Source organism: Mustelus asterias, chromosome 7 (assembly GCF_964213995.1).
Source record: "Mustelus asterias chromosome 7, sMusAst1.hap1.1, whole genome shotgun sequence".
Classification (NCBI taxonomy): domain Eukaryota; kingdom Metazoa; phylum Chordata; class Chondrichthyes; order Carcharhiniformes; family Triakidae; genus Mustelus; species Mustelus asterias.
In genome coordinates this window covers 40701069-40717322 of record NC_135807.1, presented here as the reverse complement: position 1 = coordinate 40717322, position 16254 = coordinate 40701069, and the positions used below count along the sequence as shown (strand labels likewise).

General features: G+C 44.9%; 1 protein-coding gene across 1 annotated transcript in view; it reads left to right on the top strand.

The window, feature by feature from the left end:
- slc35d4 (solute carrier family 35 member D4) overlaps window positions 1-9959 on the top strand; it is a 151831-nt gene extending 141872 nt beyond the window's left edge. The window contains exon 15 of the mRNA XM_078215930.1: window positions 9098-9959. Coding sequence (XP_078072056.1) covers window positions 9098-9170 — 73 coding nt within the window. The 3' untranslated portion in view covers window positions 9171-9959. The remainder of the gene's footprint in view (window positions 1-9097) is intronic.
- Window positions 9960-16254: the final 6295 nt, after the last annotated feature.

The following is a 16254-nucleotide window of genomic DNA, read 5'->3' as shown; positions in this document are numbered from 1 at the left end:
CCACCACCCTCTGTGTAAAAAAACTTGCCTCGTATATCTCCTTTAAACCTTATCCCTCGCACTTTAAACCTATGCCCCCTAGTAATTGACTCTTCCACCCTGGGAAAAAGCTTCTGATTATCCACTCTGTCCATGCCCCCCATAATCTTGTAGGCTTCTATCAGGTCGCCCCCTCAACCTCCATCGTTCCAGTGAGAACAAACCTGTCCTCATATCTTTAGAGAGAGTAACTAGGAAACATCCTGGTAAATCCTTTCTGTACCCTCTCCAAAGCCTCCACGTCCTTCTAGTAGTGTGGCGACCAGAATTGAACACGATATTCCAAGTGTGGCCGAACTAAGGTTCTATAAAGCTGCAACATGACTTGCCAATTTTTAAACACAATGCCCTGGCCGGTGATGGAAAGTGGTTCAAGAAGGCAGCACACTATTGCCTTTTCAAGGTCAATTAGGGATGGGCAGTAAGTGTATTTTGTCATAAGATCCCTACAGTGCAGAAGGAGGCCAGTCAGCCCATTGAGAGAGCATTGTACCCTGGCCCACCCCCTTACTCTAACCCCATAACCCCATACATTTACCATGGCTAATCCATCTAACCTGCACATTTTTGTACACTGAGGGGCAATTTAGTATGGTCAGTCCACCTACCTGCACATCCTTGGACTGTGAGAAGAAACCAGAGCACTCAGAGGAAGTCTCACATCGGCCTGGAGCAATACACAGCTCTGCAGCACTGATGTTCTGAAGCTTTCTGGCAATGTGTATCATGTTCACACATGCTTACAATTAATAAATGAGCCCAGAACATGTTTTCACAATCTTCTTATGAATGATTGGTGCCTTTACATCATTAGAACACACACAACACTTTTGCTTCTAGTTCCTTTTCCTGTACGGTTCACTTGACAGCGGAGCCATAACTGCTTCTTTGCTCAAGTCAAAACTAAAATTGCCGCAAACTGTACATCTTAAAAAGGCCAATGCCTTTGACACCAGTTCAAAAGAGCAGTTACAATTGAAAGGAGTGGCATCAGCCAACACACAGCAGTGCCCTGGTGACTGTGTAATCTGTGTGGCTTTCAGCTTCTAACACACTTGCTCCTTTCACCATTTCATAGAAATCCATTGATGTCTTCTAAATAGGTGTGGCCTTACAGAAATATATTATTTTCCCTCCCTGTGACAGTAAACCAATGAACAAAGGAAAATACAGCACAGGAACAGGTCCTTTGGCCCTCCAAGCCTCTGTCCATCATGATGCCCTAACTAAACTTGAAAAAAAACCTTCTGCCCTTACTTGGTCCGAATCCGTCTATTCCCTCTCTATTCATGTGCCCATCTAGATGCCTCTTAAATGCTGCGTATGTGCCTGCTTCCACCACCTCTTCTGGCAATGCATTCCAGCACTATCTGCGTGAAAAATGACCCCCACACATCTCCCTTAAACTTTCCCTCTCTTACCTTGAACCTGTGCCCCCTTGTAATTGACACTTCCACCCCTGGGAAAAAGCCTCTGACTATTCACCCTGTCTATGCCTCTCATAATTTTGTTGACCTCTATCAGGTCTCCCCTCAGCCTCCGTCTTTCCAGTGAAAACAATCCTAGTTTATTCAAGCTCCCTTCATAGTCAGTGCTCTCAAGACCAGGCAACATCCTGGTGAACCTTCTTTGCACTCTCTCCAAGGAGCCATGTCCTTCTGGTAACGTGGTGACCAGAACTGCATGCAATACTCCAAATGCAGCCTAACCAAGGTGACTTCCCAACTCTTGTACTCAATGTCCCGGCTGATAAAGGCAAACATGCCATATGCCTTCTTAATCATCTTGGCCACCTGTGTTGCCACTTTTAGGGAACTGTGGACCTGCACGCCCAGATCCCTCTATGTTAATGTTCCTAAGGGTTCTGCCATTTACAGTATAATTCACACCTAAATTTGATCCTCCAAAATGCATCACCTCACATTTGTCCGGATTAGACTCCATCTGCCATTTCTGTGCCCAAGTCTCCAATCTATCTATATCCTGTTGTATCCTCTGACAATCCCCGGCACTATCAGCAACTCCACCTACCAATCTTCATGTCATCCACAAACTTACTAATCAGACACCCACATTTTCCTCCAGATCATTTATATATACCACAAAAAACAGAGGTCCCAGTACTGATCCCTGCGGAACACTGCTAGCTACAGATCTCCGTTCTGAAATACACCCTTCCACCGCTATTCTCTGCCTTCTATAACCAAGCCAGTTCTGTATCCATCTAGCCAGTCCACCGCGAATCCCATGTGATTTTAGTTTTTGGACCAGTTTGCCATGTGGGACCTTGTCAAACACCTTGAAAGATGATTTTCTGCATCTGGCATAGTTAATGAGGGTATATGAGGAAATTATGGTGAGTTCATGGGCGTTTCCCATTGCTGGTTGGTGGTACCATCCATTGGCATATCCCCCAATGGAAGAGTGGGAGGAGGAATGTTCAGGCCAATGAATCTTGTACACATGCCATACCAACATTTTTCATTTTGTTTTAGCTTCCATTATGTTTGGGCTATGGACCCAAAACTTTTTCGAACCAAGCTTGTTGTTCAATTTTTTGTTATGACTAACCCATTTACCTTCAAAACAAAAGAGCAGGGGAGGGAAACCAGGAAATCTGTTCACGTAACAGAAATGCAATCCAAAGATCATTTATCTTCATGTGACAAATTCCCTCCAGTGAAGAGGTTGCTGAAGTCTAACATTGGAAAGGTTCAAATCATAAGGGGAATATATGCTGGTTCCCAATGGGGAGTCGCGCAACTTATCCATTCTATTTAGATACTAACAATTTGAGAATGACTGATTCCCAGACAGAAACATGAATTATCTGCAAATGCTAGGAGGAAGAGAGAACAAGAGATCATTTACTTTGGCCAAACTAAACTTGAAATAAAACAAAAATGACTAAGCAGCAGACAAGGGTGACAAATAATATTATAATGATTTCATGTATTCCTTATACTGCTCGAGTGGATTATAAAAGGGGGCTAACACAACAAACAGAAATATCTTTGAAGCAAAAGCAGCCCAGGCATAATTGGTGTTTATTAAATGCAAGCTTAGGTTGCAGTTACACAACATTTAGTGGTCGGATCAATCAGTTTGCTCTTGCTGTCAAATGAGGGTGGAGTGGATTGTCGGCATTATGTACTGCTTTTAAACACTAAAATAAATGCAATGCAAGCTGTTTAATACCACTGCCTATGAACTCTCCACGACGATATTATCATTACACCAGGCCCTCCAAATTGACAGGAGCTCCTATTAAAAGTAGATTGCCATTAACCCAACCTTATAAATGTAGCCATCCACAAAATGTTCTTAAATTTAAAAAAAATCAACTGCACATGTGGGGGCGGCACAGTGCACAGTAGTTAGCACTGCTGCCTCACAGCGTCAGAGACCTGGGTTCGATTCCCGGCCTGGGTCACTGTGTACGCAGAGTCTCCCTGTCTGCGTGGGTTTCCTCCCACAGCCCGAAAGATGTGCTGGTTAGGTGCATTGGCCATGCTAAATTCTCCCTCAGTGTACATGAACCGGAGTGTGGTGATCAGGGGATTTTCACAGTAGAAATCATAGAAACCCTACAGTGCAGAAGGAGGCCATTCGGCCCATCGAGTCTGCACCGACCACAATCCCACCCAGGCCCTACCCCCACATATTTTACCCGCTAATCCCTTTAACCTACGCATCCCAGGACTCTAAGGGGTAATTTTTTTAACCTGGCCAATCAACCTAACCCGCACATTTTTTGGACAGTAGCTTCATTGCAATGTGAATGTAAGCCTACTGGTGACACTAATAAATGAACTTTAAACTTTATGTACAATAGAGGAATCATCATGATGACTTATGGAGTTAAAGCATCTGACTTGATGCCATGATGGTTAAATTTGCCCAAATGTCACTATGCCCAAGCAGATTATAACAGAGTGACATTTGAGATATATTTGCAGAGATTGCTATCTACTTGCATGCGTTATGTCATCTACCTTCCATTCTAGTTAAATATAAGAATCATAACTTTGAAGAAGACAAAGAGTTCAAAGAGCTGACTGCTCCAGACGGATTATGTGGAGCAAGAGGGGGAGAAGCAAATCAGTGAACTGAAAGCAACAGCTGTACTCTCCTGCAGAGCTGACAAGTGTATGAACAGGAGTAGGCGTTCAGCCTCTCGTGCTTTTTCCTTCATCCACTGAGTTTCCGGCTGATCTCTATCCTGAATCCTTTCATCCAGCTTGGCTCTGTATTACATAATAATATTGACTAGCAAAGAAATATCAGTCTTGGATTTAGAATTATTAATTGCTCTCTCTGCGACTGTTTTTTGTGGGAGAGGATTCTGCTATTCTACCACACTTTGCGTGAAGAACTGCTTCCTAACTCCCTGAGTCGTTGAGTCAGCTTGATTACTTGGCTGAATAATATCACATGTTGGAGCGAGTTGGGGTTTTGCACTAATTTCTAGGTGTCTGCAAACAATCGTGCTCCAACACCACTGTTCATTTCATATTAAATCAGTGCAGAACTCACATTCAGTCTTTCCTTGATAAGGGGTCTTCCACGAAGCCAGCTGATTCTGCAGGGCCTCCCTCACAGACCTAATGGGGGTCCCCCAGCGGTTCTCCCATTGGCCCAGCAAAACCTTAGCTAGCATCTGAGCACCAGCTCACTCCACCCTCATTTCCAGTAGCTCTGGTGCACCCCCTGCTGAATAAGCATAGCCCACTGTCAGAGAGAAAATAAAGTTAAAGTTTTATTTATTAGTCACATGTAGGGCTTACATTAACACTGCAATGAAGTTACTGTGAAATTCTTCTAGTCACCACAGTCCAGCACCTGTTTGGGTCAATGCACCTAACCAGCACGACTTTCAGACTTTCCTGGGAGGAAACCAGAGCACCCAGCAGGAACCCACACAGACGTGGGGAGAATGCGCAAACTCTACACAGACAGTGACCCAAGCCGGGAATTGAACCCAGGACCCTCATGCTGGGAAGCAGTAATGCTAACCACTATGCTACCATGCAATGGTCATTAAGGCATGAAGTTATCAAAAACATTGTTAAGGATAAAGAAGGCTGTAAAGTGCCTAATAGAAAGATGAGATACTGTTCCTCAAACTTACGTTGAACTGATCAGGAACCATGTGGGAAGCCGAGGTCAGGCTAAAACTGGGATGGAGCCGTAAGTCTCCGAACAAGCCATGTTCAGGATCACTCACACTTGCAGACTGAACGGGGATGTTCAGTAGAGTGATAGCCAATCTGCATTTGGTCTCCCCTGTGTAAAGGAGTGAATGGTGAGCAGTGAATACAGTGTATTAGGTTGGAAGAAGTACAAGTTGACCATTGTCTCACCTGGAAGGAGTGTATGGGTCACTGGATGAGGTGGAAGTGCAGCTGTTGCTTTATCTGCACTGGCTTGGCAAGGTGCAGGTGGAAGGGGAGCAGGAATTGGGGTCAATAAACAACTGGATCTAAAGAGTTAAGAACGCTGAAACGTGTGGTTGGAATGTGCTGGAGATGGAGAAGGATGTTTAGTCAAATGCGGAAGTTGGTGTGGTGGAAAATGTGGAAAGAGGGACAGTGTGGATTGTTGACCTTTAATCCTTTGAATAGAATATGATTGTGGTGTCTGGCCCCTTTAAGGGGGCGATTAGCCAATAAGATCACATGACTTGGGAAACCCAATCAAGGGGCCAGGGTGGGGGGGGTCATCCAAGCAAGCAGGAGCTTTTGCCTCAGATCAATCCTGCATGCTGAATGGCAGCTGCTAAGCTGCAAGACTCTGTAAGATAGTGTGTTATAAATAAACATTAGTTGTTTCGTTACCTGTTGGTGAGTTGAAGTTATTACAATGATCAGTAGCCTTTAGGAGTGTGGTGCAATGGTTAGTGTCCCTATCTCTGAGCCAGAAGCTCTGGGTTCAAGTCAAAGGCAGGGACACTATCCACTGGGTTCAAGTCCCACTCCAGTTCCTGACGGCCAAGGAAGATGTGTTCATACCATGGCCAAGCAGGCTGAGTATCAACCTATAAACCCTTCCAAAATGGCAGGCAGTAAGAGCAGGAGAGTTCCTGGTTAGCCATGTGATGACCGCATGGATACACATCCGTTTGATGGAAAGAAATTAGAGCCTCAACCATCACTGTGTACAGCACCTGACTACGACATACATGAAAGAGTGTGTGTTGCCACGGCACTTTGAACCCCTTGCGGGCAGTCGGGAACTGGTTGACTCGGTTGGCTGGACTTCCAGTGGGGATCAGGGTTCTATCCCTGAGGGGGATTCCAGACCTGCCTTCTTGCCCTGTCTGTGGTGGCAGTTGCGGCACTGTGGGTTAGACCTCCCTCAGGCAGAGAACTCAAAAAGAAGTAGTAGCCTTTGATCAGAACAGTACTTGCAAAATGCTGCAAAACTTTTCATCCAGAAATGAGGCCCCCATCATGTATATAATCTACATTTAACAATTGGAAGAAGGGAGCAATTAATTGGATGAAAGAATGTAAGAAAATCTAAACTAAAGCAGTTGAATGATTATGTGTTAGCTATCCTAAGTCATAAGGGCGGTACGATGGCACAGTGGTTATCACTGCTGCCTCACAGTGCTAGGGATCCGGGTTCGATTCCAGCCTCGGGTGACTGTGGGTTTGCACGTTCTCCCCGTGTCTGCATGGGTTTCCTCCGGGTGCTCCGATTTCCTCCCACAGTCCAAAGATGTGCAGGTTAGGTGGATTGGCCATGCTAAACTGCCTCTTAGTGTCGGGGGATTGGTGGGGTAAATACATGGGGTTACGGAAATAGGGCCTGGGTGGGATTGTTGTCAGTGCAGGCTCAAATGGCCTCCTTCTGCACTGTAGGGATTCAATGAAAATCCAGTATTGGTATGTGAGGTTGCTGCGTTAGCATCTTAGAATAAGAAGATTTGGAATAATCAGCTTTTGGTTCACAAGCAAAGTGCTATTCAGATAGGTTGAAGATATATTTTCTAATCTCATGCTACACTGTATCGCCTTGTTATATTGTGAATATTCTAGTCAAATAATTTATCTGATTTAGCAGCTATTGAATATTCCTGACAGATGGTGTTGAACCAACAAAAAAGGAAGTTTATTTAAACTATTTAGAACAGATTATCTCGATAATTATTAATACTGTGCTGCTCAGTCATTGTTTTGTTAATTCTGAATGAAAATCTACTACTTGAAAAAAAAATTTGTGTGACTATGGAAAAGGATGGATGCGACAAATGGGATAGTTGAATCAAAGAGCCGCACAGGCACGATGGGCTGAATGGCCTCCTGCTGTGCTGTAAGATTCTAGAAGCTGTTATCCTGATACGGACAGTGATCTCCAGCTTGTGTGAAATGTAGCTCCGGTATCTTGTTACAATCCTTTCAAGTTGTCAGTTTTCTCACCAGATCTCGCAAACAACGAATAAGCTAAATGACCAGTTAATCTTTGTGCTTTTTGGTGCTGGGCATTGAGCCAGGGCCACCTCCCTTGCTCTTCTTTGAACAATGCAATTAGCATATTTTATATCCACCAAAATGGTCTTTGTTTGGCATCTGTGAAAGACAGTGGCCCCATTGACCATGGACGCTATGTCATAATGGCCACTAAATCCCCCAAAAGGCCAAAGACGGGATTTGCGCCAGCGAGATTTCAGTTTGGGATCTTCCCTGCCCCCCCTCCAATGACGTGATCAGGCTCACCCCCAGAAAGGATGGCAAGCCTGATTTGCATATTTTTATACTCATTTACATATAATTATAGGGCCCATTTCTGCTACTTCCGCCCACACCATGTCTTCCCACCCGGCCGGTGTGACATTGTGCCAGTGAGAATCACTTCTAGTTTCAGCAATGAAAACCATTCACAATGACCATGCCAACTGGGTGAGAAAACATGGCCAGCCTCCTGACCGTACCAACCTAGCAATGCCAGGTAGGCATTGACGGGGTGGGCCCTCTGCGACCCCCATTTGGAGGGGGTTCCACTTATGTGTGTTGGTGGGACAGGGCCTGTGAGGACGGGAGCGATGGCTGTGAGGGGGGGGGGGGGAAGGGTGACCGCGATACTGCCGAGGCAGGGTGGGGAGCGAGGGGGCAGAGTGTCGCTGATACTTGTGTAGTAATGAGGAGGGAGAGTGTCCCTGATATTCGTGGTGTAGGGGTTGTCACCCCCAGTGCTTGTGGGGGAAGTTATATGTGTCCGTCACTAAGATGCGGGGAAGTATATTTTAAATGCAGATTGGGCTGTCCTTTAAAGGTGGCACCCCAATCTCTGTGCAACCCGCTTTGCCAACTCTATCAGGCCCCTCCCCACCAGAGTGATGGCGCAAACCATGCCCCAGATTTTCTGAAGTGCACAGAATATCTGGTCTGAAAACCTGGCTGTGTTTCTGGAGAGATACACGCCGGTTTTCAGTCAGAGCCTGACACTCTGACACATTTTCACCCAGTATCTGAGTTAAGGAAGCACTCACTGAACCCTGTACTGAAGTGTTAGCCGATATAGATATAGGCGGCACGGTAGCACAGTGGTTAGCACTGTTGCTTCACAGCTCCAGGGTCCCGGGTTCGATTCCCGGCTCGGGTCACTGTCTGTGTGGAGTTTGCACATTCTCCTTGTGTCTGCGTGGGTTTCCTCCGGGTGCTCCGGTTTCCTCCCACAGTCCAAAGATGTGCGGGTTAGGTTGATTGGCCAGTTTAAAAATTGTCCCTTAGAGTCCTGGGATGTGTAGGTTAGAGGGATTAGCGGGTAAATATGTGGGGGTAGGGCCTGGGTGGGATTGTGGTCGGTGCAGACTCGATGGGCCGAATGGCCTCCTTCTGCACTGTAGGGTTTCTATGATTTCTATGAGAACACCAACTTCTAATTCAGAAGCCAATGCTCTAACAATGTGCTAACCTGACACTAAAGAGTTAAATTACTTTAATTTTAGTTTACTTTTCTTTACCCACAGTAGTATCAATGTATCTTGACCTCAGTTTATTACCTCTCAGTGGTTGATTTTGAACTAATAATGTAATTTTCTCGCTCTTTCCAGCCTCATGTTTGGAGCACTTGGAGAAGCTTTACTGGTTTATGCTGAGAGAAGTGGAGCGGAAATAAAGGGATGAATATGGTGCCACATATCTGGATACCATGTATCTTCTTGTCTAGAAGTCCATTTCTCAAAGGAAATGATGTACAGATTACAATTTTCAATAGAAAAGCAGATTTTGCCGTCCCACCTTACTACAAATGCACATGATTGAAGAACTCATAGACAGCTCAGTGATGAAAGTCTCAACTTGAGGCATTGGGCGACATTTTTTACTGTACCATGTGAGAACCTAAGGAGGAAGAAAATTTAATTGTATCTGATGACAACAGTTTGTCTATGTATGTGGGGGGGCGGTGAGGAGGGGTGGCTGTGTGTGTGTGTGTGTATGTGGGGGCTGAGTATGTGTGTATCTGTGTGACTGTGTGGGGGTTGTGTGTGTGTTTCTGTGTGTGGTGTACATGTGTGGGGCTGTGTGTACGTGTGTGTGTATGTATCTGTGGGAGGGCTGTGTGTATGTGCGTGTATGTGTATCTGTGTGGGGGCTGTACGTGCGTGTGTGTTTGTGTATGCGTGTGTTTGTGGGGGGGACTGTGTGTGTGTATCTGTGTGTGGGGGCTGTGTGTACTTGCATATGTGTGTTTGTGTATGCACGTGTGTGTGTGTGGGGAGGAGGACTGTGTGTATGAGTGAGTGTGTGTACCACTTTTAGCTTTCCCTTCTCATGCTGGGAACTGGAACACTGCAGTCAATTCACAACAGTAACAGGAAATGTAGTTTTCTTCTCTGGATCCCCAGTCCTGTGACAAGGGCTGAGCGAGGAATACTGTGAACAATGCAGCAACACAAATAAAGACTATTTCAATAGATTGCGTTTCTTTTTCCCAGAGGCACAAGTCTGAATATGCTTTTTAATAGACTTTCTCATTGAACTGCAGTCACCCTTGAATAAGATAGAGGAAAACTGCGAAGAGAGCTGCCTTGAGTTGTCTTTTAATTCCAGGTCTGCTGCGGTGCATAGAATATGAACCAATATATTTCAAATGAAATTGTGCAAGCCACGTTTAGCTTTCCATTTATTTCTCATAAACATGTTCTTCCAAGAACTGATTGCATTTTTATAAAAAGTTTATTTAGTAGTTGCAAGTAAGGCTTACATTAACACTACAATGAAGTTACTATGAAATTCCCCTAGTTGCCACAATCCAATGCCTGTTTGGGTCAATGCACCTAACCAGCACGTCTTTCAGAATGTGGGAGGAAACCAGAGCACCTGGAGGGAACCCACCCAGACACTGGGAGAACATGCAAACTCCACACAGACAGTGACCTAAGCCTGGAATTGAATCCAGGTCCCTAGCACTGTAAGGCAGAAGTGCTAACCGCTGTGCCATCATGCCACCCCCTTCTAAATAAGTCTGTATTTAAATAGAGGACAGTCATTAACAGTGCGGCCTTTTTAACCATCAAAACGAGAGGCAAAACTCTTGTGGTTCACAAATACAGATGTTAAGTACCCAAAGGTCAAAATGGATTGTCATGAGTTAAGAATTCACTTACAGATTTTCACCTATCCCACGGCTATGTTCACATTATTTGCTTGGGTAGCTGAACCAGAGGCTTGTAAATGTATGTAAATCAGGGTCCCAACACTTAGGATGGAAACTGAACTGCCCAGTGAGGACTCATGCAGCAGAGCTCAGTGTAAAACTTAACATTGTGGGGCCTGAGATACAAGAAATCTCACAAAGACAGTTTGGGCCATTTGCCATCCTGAGCTCACTGGCCCAACTCTGGGATCACTGCTCACCCAGCCTGACTTAGAGATCATAGATCATAGAATCCCTACAATGCAGAAGGAGGCCATTCGGCTCATCAAGTCTGCACTGACTCTCAGCCTCTTAATCTGGCCCTATTCCCAGAACCCCACGTATTTACCCCGCCAATCCCCCAACCCATACGTCTTGGGACACTAAGGGACAATTTAGCATGGCCAATCCACCTAACCTGTCGATCTTTGGACTGTGGGAGGAAACCAGAGCACCCGGAGGAAGCAGACACGGGGAGAACATGCAAACTCCACACAGTCACTTCTTGGCAAGGCAGCTCCCTGGCAGAACCCAATTTTTATAGATCCACAGTGAGGTGGTCCTGTTTGCCAATCTCAGTGGGGAGCTGGTTCAAAACATGTTGACCAAACCCGGCTATGCACTGTCGCTCACAGACAGCAGCTGTGCTTCCTGCCAACTTCCCACCCAGGAGTTAGTACACCGCCTTTAAGATTACTATTTATTCATGTAAAGCATGTAACTTCAGGGAGAAACAATGGCATAGTGGTAATGTCACCAGACTTGGTCATGCAGAGGATAAGCACTGAGGACATGGGTTTGAATCCCACCACAGCGGCTGGAATTAAATGCTTGGGAAGAAAATAGTGACCATAAAACCATTGCAGATTGTTGTCTCACTGCTCCTTCAGGGAAGGAAATCTGCCGTCCTGATATTCTGGGCCTACATGTACCTCCAGACCCATAGCAATATGGTTAGACCATAAGACATTGGAGCAGAATTAGGCCACTCGGCCCATCATGACTGATATTTTTCTCATCTCCATTCTCCTGCCTTTTCCCTATAACCCCTGACCCCCTTATTAATCAAAAACCTATCTATCTCTGTCTTAAAAACACTAAATAACCTGGCCTCCACAACTTCCTGCGGAAAGAGTGTATAGTTGACTCATAACCAGCCTCTGAAATGGCCTCGTAAGCCACTCGGTTGTACTAAAGTGAGAATGGAACTGGATGGGCCACCTGGCAACTGCAAACCCAGACTTGGAAAGTCTTCTTTACTGACATCTGGAGGCTTGTGCCAAAATTGGGAGAGCTGTCTCTCAGACTAGTTAAGCAACAGCCTGACGTGGTTAGACACAATTATATCTTACAATGTTCCAAACATGACCATCCCTGGGCATGTCCTGTCCCACCAACAGGACAGACCTACCAGAGGTGGCGAGATTGTGATATACAGCTGGGAGGGAGTTGCACTGGGAGATCTCTGCATCAACACTGGACCACATGAAGTCTCATGACATCAGGTCAAATGGGGCAAGGAAACATTTTGGTGGTTACCACCTATTGCTCTCCCTCCCCCATCTGATGAAGGAGTACTCCTCCATGTTGCACACTACTTGGAGGAAGCACTAAAGAAACAGAATGCACTCTGTGTGGGGGACTTCAACGTCCATCATCAATAGTGGCTCAATAGTGCCAGTAAAGGCAAAAGCAGCATACGGTGGACAGCTGATCCGCAACCAACAGATCAGATCTAAGCCTTCCTGCGGTGAATGGTGGTGGACAATTAAACAATTAACTGGGAGAGGAAGCTCCACAGAAATTGCCATCCTCAATGTTGAGGGAGTCCAGCGCATCAGTGCAAAAGATAAGGCTGAAGAACTTGCCACAATCTTCATTCAGCAGGACATGTCGAGTGGATGATTAACATTGGCCTCCTCCTGAGGTCCCCAACATCATGGATTCCAGCCTTCGGTCAATTTGATTCAGTTGCTCTGATCTGAATTTTTTCATGGCGGATTCCCTTAAGATATTAATCTTTCATATTTCGGATGTTGATTGATCTCTGCATTTCTGTTTTTTGGCAAACCCCAAGGGCTCATGGGATTAGTTCCTGGCGAAGGGAAGTGCTGATCAATGAACTGACAATAGTTCCTTTCATATCCTCAGGACATCCCAACACCTTACACAGGAACTCAATTATTTTTGGAGTGTACTCACTTCTGTGCTGTATATAAATGAAACAACCAATTTGCACCCAATCAAATTCCTCCTTTTGCAAATTCTCAATCTGTTCTGAATTGCCAAACAGAAAACGCTAATTAATTTGTGTGATACTCAGATCATCTTTTTTGGTTTAATAAATGAATAATGTGATATATGAATTTCAGTGCCGCTGCGTTGCCTGGTATGTAGGCTGCAATCCAACTACTGGCAAGACTACATTGAATAGCATGTCCATTTGCCTGTTTGCAACAAGAGTATTGACCAAACTCAATCAACCTGTGCTTGCAAAACTCAGAACATTATGTCCAACATTAGACGCAATTCCACGATTGAACCACAGGAACTGAACAATCCTGAGCATGCTAAGAATTACACTAACGACCAGTTTAAGATTATTAGTCAGCCTCCCAATGCAGCTCACGTATTCTTGCTGGAAGCTACATGGTATTCATACATAAGGACCTGTCCTTTGCAAGCAGAAAGAACAGTCAGAATTCTCCAACTGTTAACACCCCGCCGCTGCTGCCAGCAAGAATGGAGAAGTTGGTGCTCAGCCAAATCTCTGTTCACTGCAGTGGAACAGGAGAATCTCAGCCAGGGGCGAGGTCGGAGAATCCGGAACAACATGTCCAGGCATTAACCCTTTTTCAATTAGCAAACGTTTGGGCGACAAACCTGATTCAATCCCCATGGCAACACCTTGACCAATCAGAGCTTTTTTAAAAAATTTAAATCATTCTCTGATGCATTCTCCATGGTAATGCCTCAACTAATTACAATCCACTTGCCAACCAATCTTTTCTCACCCTGCATAAATTGTTCCCTTTGAAATTTGGTGTTCTGATGAGTGCAAGACAAAAAGCTTCAACAGTGTGTCTTTTTTTTTCCAGCATTACCTTTAGTCAATTTCTTTAAAAAAAAGTGAACTTTCAAATCCCAGTTTCATAACCTGGCAATTTGCTGTATCAAGCTCAGATGGAAACTATAGGCCAGTTAAAAATAAAAATCAAAGCAAAATACTGCGGATGCTGGAATCTGAAACAAAAACAGAGAAATGCTGGAAAATCTCAGCAGGTCTGACAGTATCTTAGATGACCCTTCAGACTTGAAATGTTGGCTCTACTCTCTCCACAGAGAGAGTTAGAAAAAAAACTCTGATCTTAAACAGCCTTTCTTTTGTCCCATTCATTTCTCAGTCTGGTTAATCCCTCTCTCTCTCTCCTTCTTTGAGTAGAAGCTGCTTCGAGTTGGTCAGTAACTGGTTTGAGCGTCCAAATGCTGTGGAAAGCTAGAAAAGCTAATATTTCCTGCAATATCCACCATTACTGTAATCTATTTAGTTCAGTTCCAGGACTCATTAGTCTCCCCATGACAATGTTGATACTTGTTTAAAGCTAGGATGTCTGCCTGTCTAATAATGGCAAAAAACATGGTCAGAAATGTTTGTGCAATGCCAAACGGAGACATATATTGTTGTTCCAAGGGAAGTAAGTGAGCTAAACTTGACATTTACTTGGCCATGGGAATTTAATTATTAACATCAGAGGCAAGGAGCTTTTCATTCTTCAGTGTTTCCCTGCCAGAATCCTCAGAGTAGTGATTCATTCAATGATCTGTCTTCTTTCATTGTTCCAAAATAAAGGTTTAGAATTTGGACGTCAATGCATCCACCTTGTGAAAAAAAGGACTTGGATTTATACTGTTTTTCACACCTGACCTCTCAAAGCACTTTACAGCCAAAGAAGCACTTTTGAAGTGTAGTCACTGTTGTAAACACCATACCCAATTTGCACACAGCAAGCCCCACACATAACAATGTGATAATGTCCAAATAATTTGGTTTGTTTTGTCATTGGAGGAGACATATTGGCCAATCTAACAGTTTCTGGTTAATGGCAAGCCCCAGGATGTTGATAGTGGGGGATTCAGCGAAGGAAATGCGATTGAATGCAAAGGAGTGGTGGTTAGATTATTTTGTTAGAGATGGTCATTGCCTGGCATTTGTGTGGCGTGAATGTTACTAGTCACTTGTCAGCCCAAACCTGGATATTATACAGATCTTGTTGCATTTGGAATAGACTGCTTCAGTATCTGAGGAGTTGCGAATGCTGCTGAACATTGTGCAATAATCAGCGAATATCCTCACTTCTGTCCTTATGATGGAAGGACGGTCATTGGTGAAGCAGTTGAAGATAATTGGATCTAGGACATTTCCCCATGTAACTCATGCAGTGATGTCCTGGAGCTGAGATGACTGACCTCCAACAACCACATCCTTTGTGCTAGGTATGCCTCGAACCAGCAGAGAGTTTTCCTCCTTACTTGTGCCCTGGGGTAACATGGTGGCACAGTGGTTAGCACTGCTGCCTCACAGCGCCAGGGACTCAGGTTCGATTCCCGACTTGGGTCACTGTATGTGCGGAATCTGCACGTTCTCCCCGTGTCTGCGTGGGTTTCCTCTGGGTGCTCCGGTTTCCTCCCACAGTCTGAAAGATGTGTTGGTTAGGCGCATTGGCCATGCTAAATTCTCCCTCCGTGTACCCAGTGTAAGGCAGCACAGTGGTTAGCACTGCAGCCTCACAACACCAGAGACCCGGGTTCAATTCCAGCCTCGGATCACTGTGTGGAGTTTGCACATTCTCCTCCTGCCCTCGTGGGTTTCCTCCCATAGTCCAAAGATGTGCTAAATTGATCCTAGTGTCAAGCGATTATCAGGGTAAATACAGGGGGTTATGGGGATAGGGCCTGGGTGGGATTGTGGTCAGTGTAGACTCGATGGGCCGAATGGCCTCTTTCTGCACTGTAGTGATTCTATGATACCCGAACAGGCACTGGAATGTGGCAACTAGGGGATTTTCACAGTCACTTCATTGCAGTATTAATGTAAGCCTACTTGTGACACTAATACATAAACTTGAATGGTGAACAGGCTTTGGGAAATCAGAAGGGGATATTTGGCATAGAATTCCCAGCCCCTGACTTGCTGTTGTAGCTACAGCATTTCTATGGTTCGTCCATATAAGTTTCTGAATGGTAACCCCCATCTCCGCACTGCAAGATGTTGAGAGCAGAGTTTTCAGTCATGTTAATGTTGAATATCAAGGGGAGATTGTTAGATTCCCTCTTGTTGGAGATGGTCATTGCCTGGCATTTATGTGGCACGAGTGTTACTTGCCACTTATCAGCCCAAGCCTGGATGGTGCTCATATTTCAGTGTATATGGACAAGGACTTCCATGTAGGACTTTCCTTCCACTTGGTTGGGCTGCATTCAAACTCGGGCCCTAGAGGTAAAAAGCTAGTTTGTTTATTGATCATTTCTCCATAGGTTTTTCATTACTAATACGCATAGGCCAGAATTTTA